Source organism: Agelaius tricolor, unplaced genomic scaffold (genome assembly GCF_023055355.1).
Source record: "Agelaius tricolor isolate 1412-34295 unplaced genomic scaffold, bAgeTri1.0.p SCAF_2, whole genome shotgun sequence".
Classification (NCBI taxonomy): domain Eukaryota; kingdom Metazoa; phylum Chordata; class Aves; order Passeriformes; family Icteridae; genus Agelaius; species Agelaius tricolor.
In genome coordinates this window covers 21,731,302-21,749,427 of record NW_027269262.1, presented here as the reverse complement: position 1 = coordinate 21,749,427, position 18,126 = coordinate 21,731,302, and the positions used below count along the sequence as shown (strand labels likewise).

Here is an 18,126-nt window from a genome sequence, read left to right as displayed (position 1 = left end):
GTTAAGCTGGTCAAAGTGATGACTTGTCCATTAATACATCTTTAAAATTTAGTTTATTTTTTGATAGACTTTTATTGTAAGGTTATCTTAATTCTTGTAATCATAACATTCAGAATGTATTCAAAAGGTAAATGTTTTTCAGTGCATTCATTAAATTAGAAGTTGGGCTTGTCTGTATTTTTGACTAATCATCTTCTCTTCTTCTTTCAGGGTTTCGCAAAAATGATGAAATGAAGGCTATGGAAGTATTGCCAATTTTAAAGGAAAAAGTTGCATACCTTTCAGGTATGGTTATTTTCTCTTGTAGAATGCCCAGCTGTGTTGTTAGTAGCATGTAAAATGATATTTTAAATAGCTTAAATATCATTACAAAATTCATGGAACGCTATGGCAGCACTGATTCCTGTTGGATATCTGAAGCATAACATAAGCATTTTGAAAGGCATAATAAAAGAGGCATTTGTTTTCTTGAATGTGGAACATTGCTAGTTTTTGTCTTGGTCATGTTAAGTCCTGCATTCCCCCTAGCCACTCATCATTATTTACAGCAACTTAGAACCTGCTGTACCAATGTCATATTCCTTTTCTTACTTCTGGTTCTTCTGATGGGGAATTTTACAGACATGCCTTTGTTATTGACCCATCTGCAGCATATTCTGGAGAAATTTCTGTTGCGGAAGTGAACTACAGTTGCCTGTCTTTTGAAGCACACTTAGTATTTTCTTTGTGAACTGACTTAGCATGTAATTTTAGGAAATTCCAGCATGCACATTGAATTGGTTGGTTACTGAAGAAGTTATAGCAGGAGGATTGAAAAGTGGGATTTATGAGTTAGTATCATAACATAGTCTATAACTTTATAAGTAACTTTACATGGTGGAATGATGGGCTGAGGTGCTTATTTTTGTAAACTGCATTTTGGTGTGACTTTCTATTGGGATTAAACACCATCATTCTCTCAGCCATAATCTTAGTGTCAAATGATTTAGAGGGAGTCGCATATTTGCAAGTGGTTTTTTGGATAATTTTTCAAGAATGACAAAAGTAAAGCTTTTGTCTTAAATATTAAAACACATAAAATTATTCCTGCAGTTGTAGTCTTTAAGAGATTTGCTGGGCATGGATGCTGATGCTTGCAAATACAGCCTATAGTACATGTTACTTTATCCCGTCCACTCTGCCGAGTTAAGTAGAGGTACAACGCAAAAAAGTGTGTGGATGAAGGTTTTTGTTTGTTTGTTTTCTTCTTTTTTTTTTTCTTTTTTTTTCTCTCTCTCTCTCTCTTTTTTTTCTTCTTAAAAGTTCCTGGCAATTGTAATGAGCAAGACCAGTTTTCCTGGTAGCATAGTAACTTGGGAATTGTAGTGCTGGTGAAGACTTGCTTAGAACTCTTATTTTTAGTAGGAAAGAGGAGAAAAGGGGGTTAAGCACAGTTTTTCAATCCCTCATTACTTTTTGAACCTAGTCTTATGTCGTTGAACAAAAATGAAGTCAGTTTTTACTCCAAAACCTCTGAATTTTTAAGTTGTCTGGTACTTAGTTTAGACCCCTTAAAAGGGATCTGAAAAATGATGGGTTTTTCTAATGTTAATTTGTAAGCAGATGACATTCTGAAAGGCATTAATTCAGTGAAAGTGAAATGGGCCAAATGAAACATGAAGATAAATTTAAGGAGAGATGATAAATTGTGAACCAGAATAGAGGAGGTGTTGGCAGAAATAAATGGTTGCCAAGTTGCTTGTGTGAAGGTAGCAACTCCTAATGGAAAAATGGAGCAAACAGCTGTGGGCAACAAGACTGGCTGGAACTGGTCTGCCAGAATCCATAGTTTGACATTTCCATTGCAAGTGAAGCTCAAATGGAATGAAATACATTAGTAGTGCAAATGAGTTAAGAAACCCTGAAGTACAACAACCTGCGACAATACTCTTCAGTGTGTTCTCCCCCTTCCCCCAAAAAAGTACCACCACCACTAGGACCTAACCGCTGTGCAACTGTCAAGCTTTATACCTGGGAACACAAAGATATTTGTTCATTTGGTTTCATTCATTGGTTTACTGAACAGATTTTCACCTAACTGAGAAGTAAACTGCTTGAGTATTGGATGTCTTACCACCTGAAACAGTTACATCTCTAGGTTTTTCTATGAAGTCCAAATACAGTCTTGGTGTATTTATAATTATAATAATAATGATATAATTATATTTATAATTTTTTGTGTTAAGTTTAAACTGAAACATGTCAAAGTACAAATATTATAATTCATATCTCTACACATACCTAAGCAAGGAGAGCATTTTCTTACAAGGTGCAGTTATCTTGGTTTCATGTAAGGACGTAGCCCTTGGTAACTTGTCTTGCCATAAAAGGCAACTGTTTAGCTTTTTTTACTGGAGTACTTTATAACTAGGTTAAAAGGCATTTCTTTAAAAAGCTGCACTACTCAGCCTGTTGGATTTTAGTGCCATTTGGAGGCCATTGAGAATACTGCTGTTAGTGATGTGCACTAGACAGAAATGATGCGTGTTAGGTGACTCACGTGAGTTATCAGATAGATGTTTGTGTGACACACTTTGGCATAAACAGAATATCTCAATAGTGGGGTGGGGCAGTATATCAAAGGAAATGGATTAAAATGGAAGTGTTACTGATGAAAGCAGTAGTAGTGTAGTATGTTTTTGTTAAACATTAATAGGTGGTTTAGTTGGACAACAACTATTGCAAGACAGGAAATTCCCACTGATGCCTCATGCATTGTTGCTTTTAACTTTCCCGTTTGTGTATGACACAGGAGTATCAGGAACAAAGGAAATGAGAGTTAGTTATTGTAAGAGGCCTAAGAAAGCTGTCATTAGAGCTGATGAAAAAACCCCAAGTATTAGGGACTTTAAAAAATATTATTATTTGCAATTTTGCCACCTGTTTTAAGACTGGATAGTCAAGTTCTTTTCATCTGAAATCAAGGCTGTATTAATTTATTACTCATCTAGGCCTGGAGTTTGTAGAACAAAGTTTGTCTCTGATGTACAAAAGTTTCAGGATATGATACATGAGAAATTTAACCACCATTTTAAAAAATGGTCTTCTTCTGTGACATACATGGAGCTGGAGCCAACTGAAGTGGCATCCAAAATGACTTAAAAGTGCTGTATTGAAAAACTGCATGATACAGGAGTTGCAGTGTGGGAAAGGCCTGGAGGACTGGTCTGAGGTGGCTGCATGTAACAAAGCATTTGCTTGAAAAGCTTAGAGTGTTAAAGACAATTCAGCTTACGCTTTCACCTGCTAGCTGCTGCTTTTTAAAGAATATCCACCCAAAGCAATTGAGTTACTTTTTCTGGGAGGCTGGAGTTGGTAGCGCTTACCAGTTGAAACTGGTAGATCTAAAGGTAGTGGCCTGTGGTGCAATGAGGAGAGAGAGCATTAAGGGCTGTAGCAGACCATCAACTACTCTTGGTGGCCTTGGAGCCCAGTGATGGCTCTGGAGCTCAGCAGGGACCTTGGCCATTGGACTCTGTCTTGTCATTCATCATTCCTTTCTCTTACAGCTGCTGTCTTGGTTTTTTTTCCTTCTTTTGCTGTGTAACAATCCTCAAAACTCTGCTTGGCAAGTGAGTCAGGATGGTCAATACTTGCCTTTCTCCATTAGAATGAAACAATTCTGTTTTTCATCTTACGTCTCACTTAAGAGGGTCGTGGAAGATAAAGATATGAATTTCCTTTTAAATTTTGCTTTCTGGCATTGTAGCTTGATGGAATTCAAAGATGCTTTTGCCTCTTTTGACTTTCATTTAGTGTCTGACAGGGAGCATGTAGACAATCTCTAGAGACTTTTACAGCCAGGTTTGGTGTCTTTGGCAAACTCACGCTATCTGTGTTGGAGAGGATAGTGATGAATTTTTGAGTAACTGGTATCATTTATTGTTTTTATACTTATTTTTGTCTTCTCTTGGCATTCCTTTCTAAGTGATTTTTGAAAAACTTCGTTTAGCAACATGGAATTACAATGAGAAGCTGATTTGAAATGAGAAATTCTGGGCTGAAGATAGTGTTTTTCTGTGTTTCCATGGGACAGGAGAAAACAGTCCACACATCTGTGGTTGAAAACATACATGTGAAATTTAGCTTGCAAGAATCTGTCTGTGCTATTATAGATGTGTTGATAAAGACATCCTACTGGGCTTGAATTTGGTGTTTAGCAATAGTAACACTTTGTTGTCACTAGCAAGGGATTGGATATAAAATTATATTTTACTATTTGACTACAGCAAGCCTGTGTATTTTTATGGCTGAGATGAATGCATTTAAGTGGAACCATTTACGTCAGATTTTTTGCCTTATATATTAAGTGGATTCAGAATTTCCTGTGTTGCTTACAAAATTAAAAACTATAAACTGACAATTGGGAATCTGAAAATCATAACAGGATAAAAATACAAAGTAAATGCTTAAATAGTTTCCATCCACTCAATCTACATATTGAGTGTGAAGTATTATACATGTAAATTCTCCTACTAATTAATTTAATCATTGAATTACAAGATCATTTAAGTTGGAAAAGACCTTTAAAAGGTCTCAAAGGTCTTTGATTCCGGCCCTTTACCTGGCACTGCCAACTCCACCACTAACCATGTCCCCAAGTGCTGCATCTACATGGCTTTTAAATGCTACCAGGGGTCACAACTCAACCACTTCCCCAGGCGATCAGTTGTCTAATGCTTGACAACTCTTTCGGTAAAGAAATTTTTCCTGATATTTAAACAATTCCTGGTTCAACTTGAAGTAATTTCCTCTCATCTTGTCACTTGTTACCTTGTAGAGGAGACCAACACTCACCCCATTGCTGCGTCCTGTCAGGGAGTTGCAGAGAGCAATAAGGTGTCCCCTGAGACTCCTTTTCTCCAGGCTAAACAATCCCAGCTCCCTCAGAGGCTCCTCATAAGCCTTGTTTTCCAAACCCTTCACCAGCTCTGCTTCCCTTCCCTGGACACACTCCAGCACCTCAATGTCCTCCTTGTACTAACTGGGCGAAGAACTGAACACAGGATTTGAGGTGTGCCCTCACCAATGCCAAATACAGGGGGACAGTCACTGCCCTGGTTCTGCTGGCCACTATTGCTGATACAGGCCAGGGTGCCATTGGCCTTCTTGGCCACCTGGCCACACTTCTGGATGCTGTTCAGCTGCTGTCAGTCAGCACCTCCAGGTCCTTTTCCACTAGGCAGACTTCCAACCTCTGTTTCCCCAGCCTGTATCACTGCCTCGGGTTGTTGTGACCCAAGTGCAGGTCCCAGCACTTGGCCTTGTTCAACCTCATAGTACTGAGCTTGGCCCATCAATCCACTCATGCCCAACCTGGCATCACCTGCAAACTTCCTCTTTATTCTTACCGAAACAGTCTTGTCACCGTCATTAAGCTCTAGACAGTCATGACACTCCTAACGTTCAGGGCTACCTTGCCAACTCTCCTTCCTTGCCTATCCCTTCTGAAGGGTTTACAGCCATCCATTGCAGCACCCCAGTTGTGCAAATCAACCCACCATGTTTCCATGATGACAGCTATGTCACAATTTTCCTGATGCCTAAAGGCTTCCAGCTCCTCCTCTTTGTTGCCCAAGCCATGTTCATTGGTGTCAATGCACTTCAATCCGGCTATTAATTCTGTCACCTTTTTTGGGGCAGAAGCCCTAATTCCTACATGACCATTCTCAGGTGCTTCCATGCTTTCTGACACATCTGTATCTCTTACATTTTGGCTGCTGCATGGATCTCTGTTCCTACCTCCTGTGAGATGGCAGACTGAAAGACCTTGCTAGTTCACCATTCCTCAGACACTGGTGTTCTGCCTCCATGCTGATCCCTAGTGAGCATGGCTTTATCAAGTTTAGTCTAAAGGTCTTTCAGTGAGCCCTGGTAGTTCCTGTGCAAAAATCCTTTTCCTTGTTTGAGGCCGGTGTACCTCGTCTGTCACCAGCAGGCTCAATGTCATGAAACCAACCCAGGATCAGAATACCCAAAAATGTCCCAGTGACACCAGGCTCAGAGCCAGGTATTGATCTGATGGCTCTTCCCATTTCTTCCCTTATCATTTCCTGCAACAAGAAGCACAGAGAAAGCACTCCTGCTCCTACAACCAGTCATCCCAAGCCTTTCAGGGAGAGACTTCAATCATAATCTCTCTTGATTGTCCTTGGGCTTCTTATTGCAATTTCTTGCTTTTTCCCTGAAGTATGGGGTTAATAATAATGGTTTTTCCCAAGGGCCATACCAGGGTAGGAAGCTTTCTCATCACATCTTTAACCTTGGGTGCAGGGAGGCAGCAGGCTTCCTGAAGAAGTTGGCACACTGTGAAGTTTGTTCACTTCAGAAGGGAGTCTCCTATGACAATGATCCATCTGTCTTCAACCTACTCACCTCGTCCCTGAGCTCTGTCACTGAGCAGAGGAGCTCTTCTACCTGGGCACACCTCCCACAGCTGTGCTCTCTGCTGCCATATCACCTAAATACTTGCCTACAAAGTAGCATAATTCTGTATTTAAATTAAATCGTACAATTGCTGAGTCAAAAGTTAAATACATAACAGAGTGCCATTGCTGGAGATGTCACACTACCAGTCAAACCTGAAGGTGACTGTAATGTCTCAAGTGTAATGCTCTGGGTATTCTTTGTTTCATTTTTTTTTGTCATTTGCTTTCTCACTGTAGGAATTGTGGCAATATGCTGATCAATACCCCCAAAATTCAATCTTAAGTTGGTCTCAAAATGGCAATGTTGGCATTTAAGTTGAAATCACTTTTTTAAAAGTAGATACTGAGGACTAGTTCTGCAAAAAGGAATTTTATGTTATGCTGTGAGGTCTTCTAACATTTTTAATTTTTCAGGTGGCAGAGATAAGCGTGGAGGTCCCATTCTAACATTTCCAGCTCGCAGTAATCACGACAGAATACGGCAAGAAGACCTTAGAAGACTAATTTCGTATCTAGCGTGTATTCCTAGGTAAGCGATCACCTGTTAACCTCTAAGGCTGTATAACAAAATAAATGGATTGTGTTGCAGTACTCCCACAAGATAGCAGGCTGAGCGAGTTAATAACATGAGCAAATCAATACCAAGTTTTGTCATTTTCTATTTTCAAATGGCTTTCTGGAAGAGAAATAATTACTCTGCCTTGTAAAAGGAAGGCAGCTGGCAGAAGGGCTGGTGTGCTTTAGCTAAAAGTAGTTTGTGTCTCGGAAATGGCACTGCCACGCCACATTGGTGTCGCTGTGTTGAAGACTGCAAATACAACTCAAAGGCTTTCAGTACATCAATAAATACAAGCATGCTGGTCATCCTTCACCATGTGGCTTGTGTGGAGTGCAGTCAGCACAGGACTCCTAACTGTTATTTGTATTTGATAAGTCATAGTGTCCTGATATCACATGGAAATAATGAGGAGAAAGGTATGAGAAATTGCTTGTAAAGGTCTCAGATAAACCTGTGGAGTCACCAGTGAAAGTACTGATATCATTCCATTATCAGCAATTCAGCCTATGAATTGAGCTGTTTAAACAAATTGGCAGAAGTCAAATCCTGTGCTATTGTGTGTGTGCATATATACACTCCCATATGTATATATATATATATATACAGTTGTGTATATATATGAGATACATCAAACAAAAGTTATGTATTTTGTGTCTATCTAAAAATAGTTCCTCCATACAGAACTTTGCTTTCTGTAGTAATCAAGTTGGGAACAAAAAGGATCCTAAGACTCTGACTTTAGGTCCATCTTGGAACCTTCCTGCATTTGTTTCAGGCTGGAGCAATGCTGACTGTGCTTGACTCTGTTTGTCTATAACCACAAGGAGCAGTTTTCATTACAGTTGAAAAAAATTTCTTGGATAACATCCCTGAGTTACCCCCACAATATCTTCCCTGTTTGTGTAATGGGCTAATTTACTGAGAGTCTTTGCACTTGATATAATCCAATATCAGTTTTTGACTGAGAAAGATGGTTTCATAAAAGTAACTTCAAGGCATCTGTCTGAGAGATTAGATGGCCTCCTTTTTGTAAAGTTAACTGGGGGACTCGGGGGACTTAGAGAAAGGAGAACAGGAAGAAGGCTTGAAATTTTAACTCTCAAATTTGAGTGGTTGTGCAAATCATCCCACATCATCTAGATGTATTCTCGCCATCTAGAGCTTCAAGTTGCTAGATAAGTTAATAGATAAGTATGCATCAAAATGTGTCCAAGAATTTTTTTAGAGATAATCAGGGCAAGAAACAGTCTTTCTCTGGCAAAAGGTGTATGTTAGTTAGCTTAGATCAATAGATACGAAGTTAAAAGAAAGTTAGTGCATGTTTTGTACTCTTTAAGCATGGCAAACTTTTGAGAATAAAGGGAGTTTTATCAAAAGTAAGACTTCATACAAGTCATGTTTTCATACAAGTCATGTTTAAGGGACTGATTATGCAACTCTAGCTTATTACAAGTCCCAGTTGGTACAAATATCCCCGAACTTTTGGGTTGTCTACTATTTGTTGCACTACTGTTACTTGATGTAGCTCAAGAATCACAGGTATCAGTTGTTTGGCAAGAGATCTAAAAACTTAAGTTGACTTAATCTCACAATTTTACTGATTTTACAATTTATCTGATTTAAAAATATGGCTGAACTTATGTCATCACCACAGAGTGGTGGACAGATATTTTAGTGTAGTTCAGGCCTACCAACACATGACCTGGCTCCCGAGAACAAATCTTGTGATCCTTGCCCAAAAGACATTGGGCTTGTGTGAGGTGATGTGGCTCCATGATGGAGCACACAGCCACACTGTCACACGATGAGGAACCACTTTGGACACCCCAGTAGATGCATGCCTTGTGAATTAGTGGCAAGCACTCCCTGTCCAATCCTCAGTTTGGTAGGATAGGGATGGGCTGAGCAGCACTCCTGCTACCATTTGGCCTTTCAGTGAAGGATCTATTGTTAAGACAGTAGTTGTTTTTTTCCTTGAATTCTGTGACAATTTTAGAAAACATTTTCACCATGGTCAGAAAATTGTAAATTGTAGCCTACATGCATGCCAAGTTAGTTACTACTAATATATTTTGCTTCTGCTATTGCCATTTTTGGCATTCCTATGGGCAGGTGGGAGAGCCAGCATTTATCATGATAAACTAATTTTTTGAAATATTGTGGGATGTTTATTCTCTCTTCGTTTCCATAGCTTTAAACTTTTCAAAGTTAAAAAAACCTTCCCCTTCTGAGGAGCCCATGTTATCACTTTTTCCAGATCTCCTATAGCAGTCATAATCTATCTTTCTGCACTGTGGCCAATAAGACTGAGTAAAATATGCCAGTGAAGCTTCCCTGCCTCTTGGACACTCCAAAAACCTCACCACATGAACTCTAGAATGGCATTTGAATTAGTCACATCCCTGAAAGTGACTCATACTCAAACAATGGACATTTGGTCCTTTTTTGATAGTCTGCTGGGTATGATGCATTAGTTTTGAAATGTTTTCCTTCCTATGGTCATACTACAAGGTCACGTAGCAAATTCTGCTGGAAGAAAAGCAGAGTTTCTGGTGGTGGTGGTGATTGTCAGTTTTGATCAGTAGCAAGAACTAAATGTACGGAAGATATTGATGAAAAGAAATTAAATTTTCCATTCTCAGAGGGAGTGCTGGAGAATTTGAGTGTAAGGTCTGTCAACTTTTGGACAACAAAATTGAGCTCAAATTTTGTAGAAACAGATTGATGTGGTTTTCTTCCCAACCATAAAATACTGTGTTGTCCTTTAACTATTCACAAATCAATCCTGTTACAAAAGAAATTGTCAATAAACGGGTGTCTTTCCTCTACAGACTCTTAACTCTCAGATAAAATGGTTCTAAATCTGAGACAGTTTGAAAAAGTTGTGAAGTGGTAGGTAAGAACGATTTGCCATCTTCTATCTTTTTAGAGGATCCTCTCAATCATTAGAAAGACATGAATATTATCATCAGTCAAATAAGTGTATGTGTGTTCTGAAGAGTAAAATTTAAAGGTACTATATATTGCTGCTTTAGGAAATGGTAGGTTTACTGTGTCTAAGGTGAAGGAGAAACAAGACTGGATGATGAATCATCATGAATATAAGCAGGGAAAATGAAAGTGAAGATAATGGCAGAATATCAACTTAGCAACAGATATAAAACTATTCCCCACAAGGAGTTTGGCATGGGGGTGAAAGAAGTCTCTTGAGAGGTTTGTGAGATTTGCTGTATATGGTCAGCAGTGAGACCCTGAGGAGACCACATTCGTTAGACAATGTGGTGCAGCTGAGGGTTGTGTTGGAAATTGAAACGCTTGATAACCTTTCCTTCTGTTTTCTGCAGTGAGGAAGTATGTAAACGAGGATTCACCGTCATTGTAGATATGCGTGGGTCAAAATGGGACTCCATAAAGCCTCTGCTGAAGATTTTACAGGAATCCTTTCCATGTTGTATTCATGTTGCACTGATAATCAAGCCAGACAATTTCTGGCAGAAACAGAGGACTAACTTTGGCAGCTCTAAGTTTGAGTTTGAGGTAATTTCCCCTATGGTATACAAATTTATATTTATTTTGTGGTTTTAAATGTTCTCACTAATGATCAGCACCTTGAAAACTCTCAGATAAATTATATTCTGGCTGAAAGGAGAGGAACTTTAGACCAGTGCTAGAAGAAATGTGGTTTTCTTCATGTATTTAGGCTAGGTAATTGTGTATGTTGTTGTTTATATTCTTTTTGTAAGCTCAAGAAAGATTGAATTAGGTTTTCCCCCCCCAATGATAAAAACTTAGGTTTTGTCTCTTTGTTATCTTAGTTTGCATTGTGGTCATATTTCAATCTCCAGAATCCAGAGGAAATCAACTGAATGAACCTTGCTGTTATCCTCCTGCAGCTTTGCAATACACAAAGTCAAAACTTAAAACAGTAATCAGAAGAGTGGTTGCTGTTTTGTTCTTAAATGTAGTGAGGTAAGAAAGAAATGTGGGAAAATAGCTGCAAGACCTCCTGTCTTCTGCTGATCTGAATTGATACTTGAAATGTGTGAGAAAAGTTGTCATGTGGAATTCATGAGCAAAATTATCAACTCTTACAAAAAGAAAAGCAAAAACTTGAAATTTGAAATTCATTTCGGTAACAGCATTTTTTTCTTTCCATTTTTATTTTTTAGACAAATATGGTGTCTCTGGAAGGCCTTACCAAAGTAGTTGATCCTTCTCAGCTAACCCCAGAATTTGATGGCTGTTTGGAGTACAACCATGAGGAGTGGATAGAAATCAGAGTTGCCTTTGAGGACTACATTAGCAATGCAACCCATATGCTGTCCAGACTGGAGGAACTGCAAGATATATTGTCAAAAAAGGAAATGCCTCAGGACCTGGAAGGTGCTCGCAATATGATAGAGGAGCATTCACAATTAAAAAAGAAAGTCATTAAGGCCCCTATCGAGGACCTTGATGTGGAAGGACAAAAGCTGCTCCAGAGGATACAGAGCAGTGATAGCTTTCCCAAAAAGAACTCTGGGTCAGGGAATGCAGACTTACAGAATCTTTTACCCAAAGTGTCCACCATGCTGGACAGGCTGCACTCAACACGGCAGCATCTGCATCAGATGTGGCATGTGCGGAAATTGAAATTGGACCAATGCTTTCAGCTCAGGCTGTTTGAGCAGGATGCTGAAAAGGTAAGGATTGGGCAAGGAGACTGTAAATGGCTGATACTTGACGGGCTTGAAAGAAGTACCAAGGGTAACTGAAAATAGTAATTTTTGTCTTTGGAGTTAATCACTAGCCTTTTAATGAGAAATAAGGGACTTGTTGATTGAGAGGCACTCAGGGTCTTCTGGAGTAAGGGGCATGGGATAGTACTTCTAAGCTGTAAGGAAGCTCTTACCAAAGAAAATTGTAACTGCTAATGACTTCAAAGTGCTTATTTTGTTAAACATTTTTTCCAGGCAGATGCTTTTGTATGCAGCAAGTAAAGAAGAATGCTGTATACTTTATAAATACAGATGATTACAGACTACATTGGTCTTCTTTTGAGTGAGCTTTGGGAAGTGAGTGACAGGCAGTCAACTAAGCCTGAAGAGGCTGACATGGGGAACTGCTTCATTGATGCAGGGTTTGAAGTCCCAGGCTAAAAACTGATGTATCTCTTCTGACAGTGCATATGTCATTAACAGGGAACTGAGTGATTTCAGAATGTTTCGGGCTAACCGGTCCCTTCAGATGAGAAAGCCCTTGATTGTCATGGAATTTGAAGAGGAAGTATGGCAGGCAGATCACTTTTAGATGAGCTCAAATTAGATCTATTTTCATGTAGAATGGTTTTGCAATCTCTTATTATTGACTTGTTACCATGGAACAAATAGCTTTAAGGAAGGGTGGGGATTTTTTCTCTGGGAGTAGTAGTAACTAGACTATGCAGTCAAGTGATAAGTATGTTTTTTCTCAGAGCTTGAAGTACTCAGATTTCTTGAAGTATTTTACATAAGATTGCCTGAACTGTATGAGACCAACAGTCCATGTTAAACCAGTGTTCTGCTCTCCAGCAGCTGTCACTAGCAGATGCATAGGGAAGAGTAAAAGCAGAACAAACATATAAAAACTTAACTTCTTCTTGCCTCTTTATTTGTGTCCTTCACCCATACTTTCCCTTACCCTCATCATTGCAACTCAGGGACTTTGTTTACACTACTGTAATGCTTTCCGCTGTGTTTAAAAAATAAATAATTTTTTTAAAGTACCATTTAAAAGAAATGTTTTCTGGATAGTATAGCTGAAAATAGTAGGGACATGTAGAGAGTTGGAAAAAAGATGAAATTATTATCTCTTTCTAAAATTATTTAGAAAATAATGCAAGCTGTTGCTCTAGTGTTGCTCTTTCAGACCCAAATGCATTTTATCAACCTTGCAGTCACTTCATTACAGCATTAATTTTTCTGCATTATAGCATATCTTTCAGTACCATGTGAGCACCATCAAAATACATTTTGTTAATTTTCTCATATTTTATCAAATTGATTACATAACCTGGGTTTTAACACACTTCTTGTGAAATACTTGAGCCTGTAGGATTGACCTCTGTCCTGCCATGTGGTTGCATAAGCTCCTATCAGTGTTTTCTATGTTTCTGATTCTATATTAAAGTTTATATTGAATGAACATATCTTTCTTTTAAAACCAAATATTAGGCACCTCAAAATGAGGTTGACAGCAGCTATTATACCTGGGACAGGTTGTCTCTCATTAGCCAGTAAAAAAGATTAAAAAGAAGGTTTGTGTAGTATCACAACTCACTTTTGGATTTAGACCCTTGCCTTAATCTCCTTGCAGCCTGTATTTTTACTGCTTGTGTCAGATTAGATTTCACAGCTCATGACGTTTTTATTAGTGTAGGCCTGTATTTTACTGAAATGTGGGAAAGGATGGGATCTTTGTTGGAAAGAAAAAGGATATTGCATGGGGAGAAATAAACATGTTCTTTTTGGAGGACTTGCTCAATTCAGTACAAGAATTTTGGACTGGTTCAGAAGAAGAGAATGCAAAAAAGGGACAAGGTGGGAGGGAATCTGATTGAAATTGCCCCTTTAAGCATCTGAAGGCAGCAAATTCAAGTGACCTAGAGGAGGATGGTCACAAGCAGTACCAGTGTATGTTTTGAATAATGTTCTAACACATTTTCACTGAGTTCTAGGTAAGAAGCTTCAAATTTTAGGAGTGTATCATCAACTGTCTCAGTTACCTAAACTTCAGAAGTTTGGTTTACAGTTCTTACCATATTGTGGTCTGCTTATAATTTGGTTTGTCATGGACTTGGGACAAATACTGGATTTGATAATGTTGTTCTCTTAGCCAGCATATTTGGAAAGCTCTTTAAATGGGTACTTCCTACTTACTGCTGCTGTTTTTTCCTGGAAAATCTATTTCAGCTTATCCAGAGAGCAGGTGGTATGTCTCTTTTGCTCAGATATAGCAAAGATTTCAAGACCATTTTGAGAAGGTGGGGTGTTAAACAGCTCTTTGCTGCGTTACCTGGTCTTTGAAAATTTTGTCTTCCAGTGCCACTGTTAACATACCTGTGTGCCTCCATTGATGGCTGTTGTCATATAAGGTTCCTCCTAAAATTTTTTTGAATATTAAAATATTCCTTGTTTTCTTTTTAAAAACAAGCATATTTAAAGATTTTTCTTAAATTTCTCTGGAGGAAGGTAACTCTGTGCTCACATATATTTTTAATAATTCATCTAGAAATAGAATATTTGTTTTCAAATCTGCTGTAAACTTATGAACTAAAAATATTAAACTAGCTGCTGAAGTACTTGATCAGCATGAAAGAATTTATATTTAATTTCCATGACTTGCCATTTTCATTCTAAACTGCTAAGCTGCTGGTGTCAATAAGTGCTGACACTAGAGAATGTATAAGCTTGGCAACTCAGGGCTGTGCTCCAAGTCTGTTTGTTTACTATGACTTCTTTGTAATAATGAAGTTTGTGATTATGGCATTACAGTAGCTTGTTGAGATAAACACCTATAGTAAAGATAACAGTTACAGCCTCATCTCTTTGATCCAAAAAGACAGGTTTCAGCAATGATTGAGTTAAAATATACAGTAACTTACAATGGAAAGAGCATCAGTGTTAAAATTCATGGCCTTAGACTCTATATTCTGTGTTCATAGGTATCTTGCATTACTTGTCTATGATTTCTGCCATAACAAATTATTGAACTTTCTTCTTTCCTTAATATTTTTGTGTAGATGTTTGACTGGATCACACACAACAAAGGTCTGTTTCTGAACAGCTACACAGAGATTGGAACCAGTCACCCCCACGCGATGGAACTTCAGACACAGCACAATCACTTTGCCATGAACTGCATGGTAAGGACAGGCCTCCCTGCACAGATGTGCTGGCTGTTTGTTCTCTGTTAAGGTAGAATTTGTAAGTGCATAAACACAGATCATCCCTTCTTTACAAGTAGTGGAATTTGGTTTTGAGCAGTGAGGTTATAAAACACAATGGAGGAAAATAAAAGGTACAGAGGAAGTGTAATAAAGCAACAAAATTGTTTTGACAAATGGCAGTGCTCAGCATGACCACAGCACCTCTCAAATATAAGTGTCCAAGCTTCTAGAACCTGGGATGTGTCTTTGAGTACTACCTTGGGTCTTGTACAGAATTTCAGAGAATCATGTGTAATACAGATTTTAGCTTTCCATTCTGAAAGAAATAGCTCTCAGGATCTTCTGAAGAGATTCCAACTCAAGCAAAAAGTTCTGAGAAGAAACTGAGCCTGGTATAATAATTCTCCATGGTTTCAAGAAGATATTTCTCATTTTCGGCACAGCAGAATGGATCTAAGATAATTTTTTTTTGTCAAATATGATCAGTAGGCTATTAAAAAAATTTGGATTTTAACTGGCAATGAGAGAAAGCTATTTACTTTCAGTTTAATGAATTGCTGTTTGAACATGAGAACAAAATTCTGAAGTACATTTTAGATCCTTAACACATTGTAGGTGTTTAAATAACCTTGGGAGTCTGGGCCTAAGTCCAGTTCCTGTTTGTTAGATCAATGAAGGAAGAACACTACCAGTTTTGTTACAAATTAACATTCTTGGCAGTCCAAGGATGGGAATTGAATTAAAGTATGGCTGAAATAATGAACTCTTGCAAGGGGATTTTTTGGTAGAACAGCAAAGTGGCAAAATAAACTTACCTAGGTTATGTGTCTTGCAGAAGTTTTGGACAAACTAGTAAGGTAGCTCTTGTGTATCGTGTAGCTGGAGGTAAGACAATAGGAGACACTGTTAGAGCAGACACTATTTCTTCTTTTGCAACTCAGATCTGTTTCCAAAAGTTTAAAAGAATTAAAATCAATATGAACTGTCTAAAAAGAGTAAAGCAAATGCCACTGAACTTGGCAATTTTGTTATGTAACATCATATATGGTTTTGACCATTAGGTTTGGTTCACAGCATGGGGAATTGCTGCCTTATGGAGCACCTTGTTGTTGTTGTTGTTCTTCACTGCTCTGCATTTGAAGTAGAGCAGAAAGAAACAAAGGATGACAGTAGGTGTCATTGACATGAGATGACTTTTGGAACTTAGTAATTTTGAGTGGCCTTCCACACAATTCTTGGGGTTGCATTCTAAAGGTTAAATTCTTCTGTAAGCCTGTCCTCATATTAGTCCCTTTTCTTCAAACTTTTTTATTATTTTTCCTTCTTTTAGACTGTTCAGATGCTATCAACAGTAGGAAGCACTTGAGCAATGCAGCATAATCCTTCCTGCTCTGTGTTTGCTATTAGTCTTTTCCTGTTAATCTCTCCTTTGCCTTCAGTTGTCAAATGCATTAATTACAGGGGATTTTTTTCTCAGCCTGCAAAATGTTTTCTTAAAACTTAAAAGGCGCAGCTTAAATTTGGGGTAAATTAACCTATCCAAACATTCAAAAGGGTGAAAACAAGCTGCATTTTTTTCTGTAGCATAGCCCCCCCAGCAGGGGTTTTCTGCCATGGAATAGGAAAATGTAAATTCAGTGTGATTGGTCCCTGATTTTGATTTAAGCAGCACTTGGATTATCTGGATTTTATTTGGTTAAATGGCAAAAGCCTTTCATATAGATTAAGGGCAAAGATTAAACTGAATGTGACATAAAAAATGACGTGAACTGATTGAATTTTGGCAGACCTTATTTTTCATTAGCTTTCAACTGGAAAAATGTGGGGCAGTCTTAACTCCTGCAACCATGTTCAGTTTCACCCTGACCACTCTGCAATATGCTGTGTACTTAACAAGTTGCTGTTTGTTCACTCTTCCTGTCAGTGTAACTCGTCAGTAATCAAAGTGCATTTAAGGTGTCTTGTGTGAGTGCTCTAGCACCAGAAGTGAAATTTAACTTTTAACCTGTCTGCAACCATGTGAAGTGATTCACTGGGATGGAATAGAGGGAGGGAGGGAGACAACCATGTATAAGCTTTATTTATTGCAGGAGATTTTCAAGACTTTTCATTGTGTCCCTAATTGGACCTTAATAGATCTTGCCTTCTAGTCAATTTTCTTACGCTCACTTGAGGTAGGGAAGAACTATTTGAAGGATAAATGCTCCCCAAGCAACTAAATGCAACTGCTTGCACATGCTCATAGCTTAACTCTGATAATTGATGTTGCAGCTGCTTTTCCCAACACGTTGTTGTTGCAGGGCACATGCTCCCCTCCACAGCAGGTGCTACCCTCTGTCAATAGCTGGGTCTCTCATGTCCCCTTCCTCCCCAAGCAGCAGTTTGTGTCCAAGAGGTGGAGGGCAGCTTCTGCAGCTGCTTATGCCAAACTTGGCTGAGAAAGAGTGACCTTTGGGTGAGATGCCAAAATTTTGATCTGGTCTTCCAGTCTGAAGCAAGCCACCTGGATGTAAACCATTGTGAAAGCTATTATTTCCTGTCATGAACAAGAGTTAGTTACATCAAGGACAAAGAGGATTTGCTGATTTTTTTTTTTTTTTTTAAATTTTTGTAATGGCTTTGTGCCATTTTTAGAATGTTGGTTTTCAGTAAGAAGACAAAATAGTTGGAAGTGTTAAACCAAATGCTATAAAACAAAAAGGTAAAGAATACATCCGGGGAGGAGATTTAACTATACTTTCACCGGTTTCATTAGCAAATGGTATATCTAGGAATCTTATGTGTTTCATGTGGTTGCACTTTACAAGGTAGCAAGAATAAGTTCATGCAAGTCTTAAGCTAATACACAGACTGGTTCTCACTGCAATAAATCTGTCCCAGAGAAAATCTGGATAGGTGTAGTGTTGTGCATTAAAGAGCGACATATATATGTTTGCCATGGATTAACACACAGGTTGATGTGGCTAAAGGAACTAATGACTGAAGGATAATTCCCATGTAGGAAGGATAGATATGTGACTTCCTGTTATTGAATTTGAGAAGCTGTGCACTGACAGAAGTCAAGGCTGTCTCTTTATAGGGCAAGTAGATCCCACGTTCCATAACTGTAGGGATAAACAAAATTTCAGTGATTCTGCTCTCTGAAAATGAGGATGGATTTTCAGTACAATTTTAAAGGCCTGCTTTCAGCAACA

General features: G+C 38.5%; 1 protein-coding gene across 3 annotated transcripts in view; it reads left to right on the top strand.

The window, feature by feature from the left end:
• Positions 1-18,126, top strand: part of TRIO (trio Rho guanine nucleotide exchange factor) — a 244,292-nt gene that overhangs the window by 67,926 nt on the left and 158,240 nt on the right. For all 3 annotated transcript variants that reach the window (XM_071454088.1, XM_071454097.1, XM_071454106.1), the window contains exons 2-6: positions 211-285; positions 6,882-6,996; positions 10,371-10,563; positions 11,196-11,708; positions 14,786-14,908. In XM_071454088.1, coding sequence (XP_071310189.1) covers positions 211-285; positions 6,882-6,996; positions 10,371-10,563; positions 11,196-11,708; positions 14,786-14,908 — 1,019 coding nt within the window. The remainder of the gene's footprint in view (positions 1-210; positions 286-6,881; positions 6,997-10,370; positions 10,564-11,195; positions 11,709-14,785; positions 14,909-18,126) is intronic.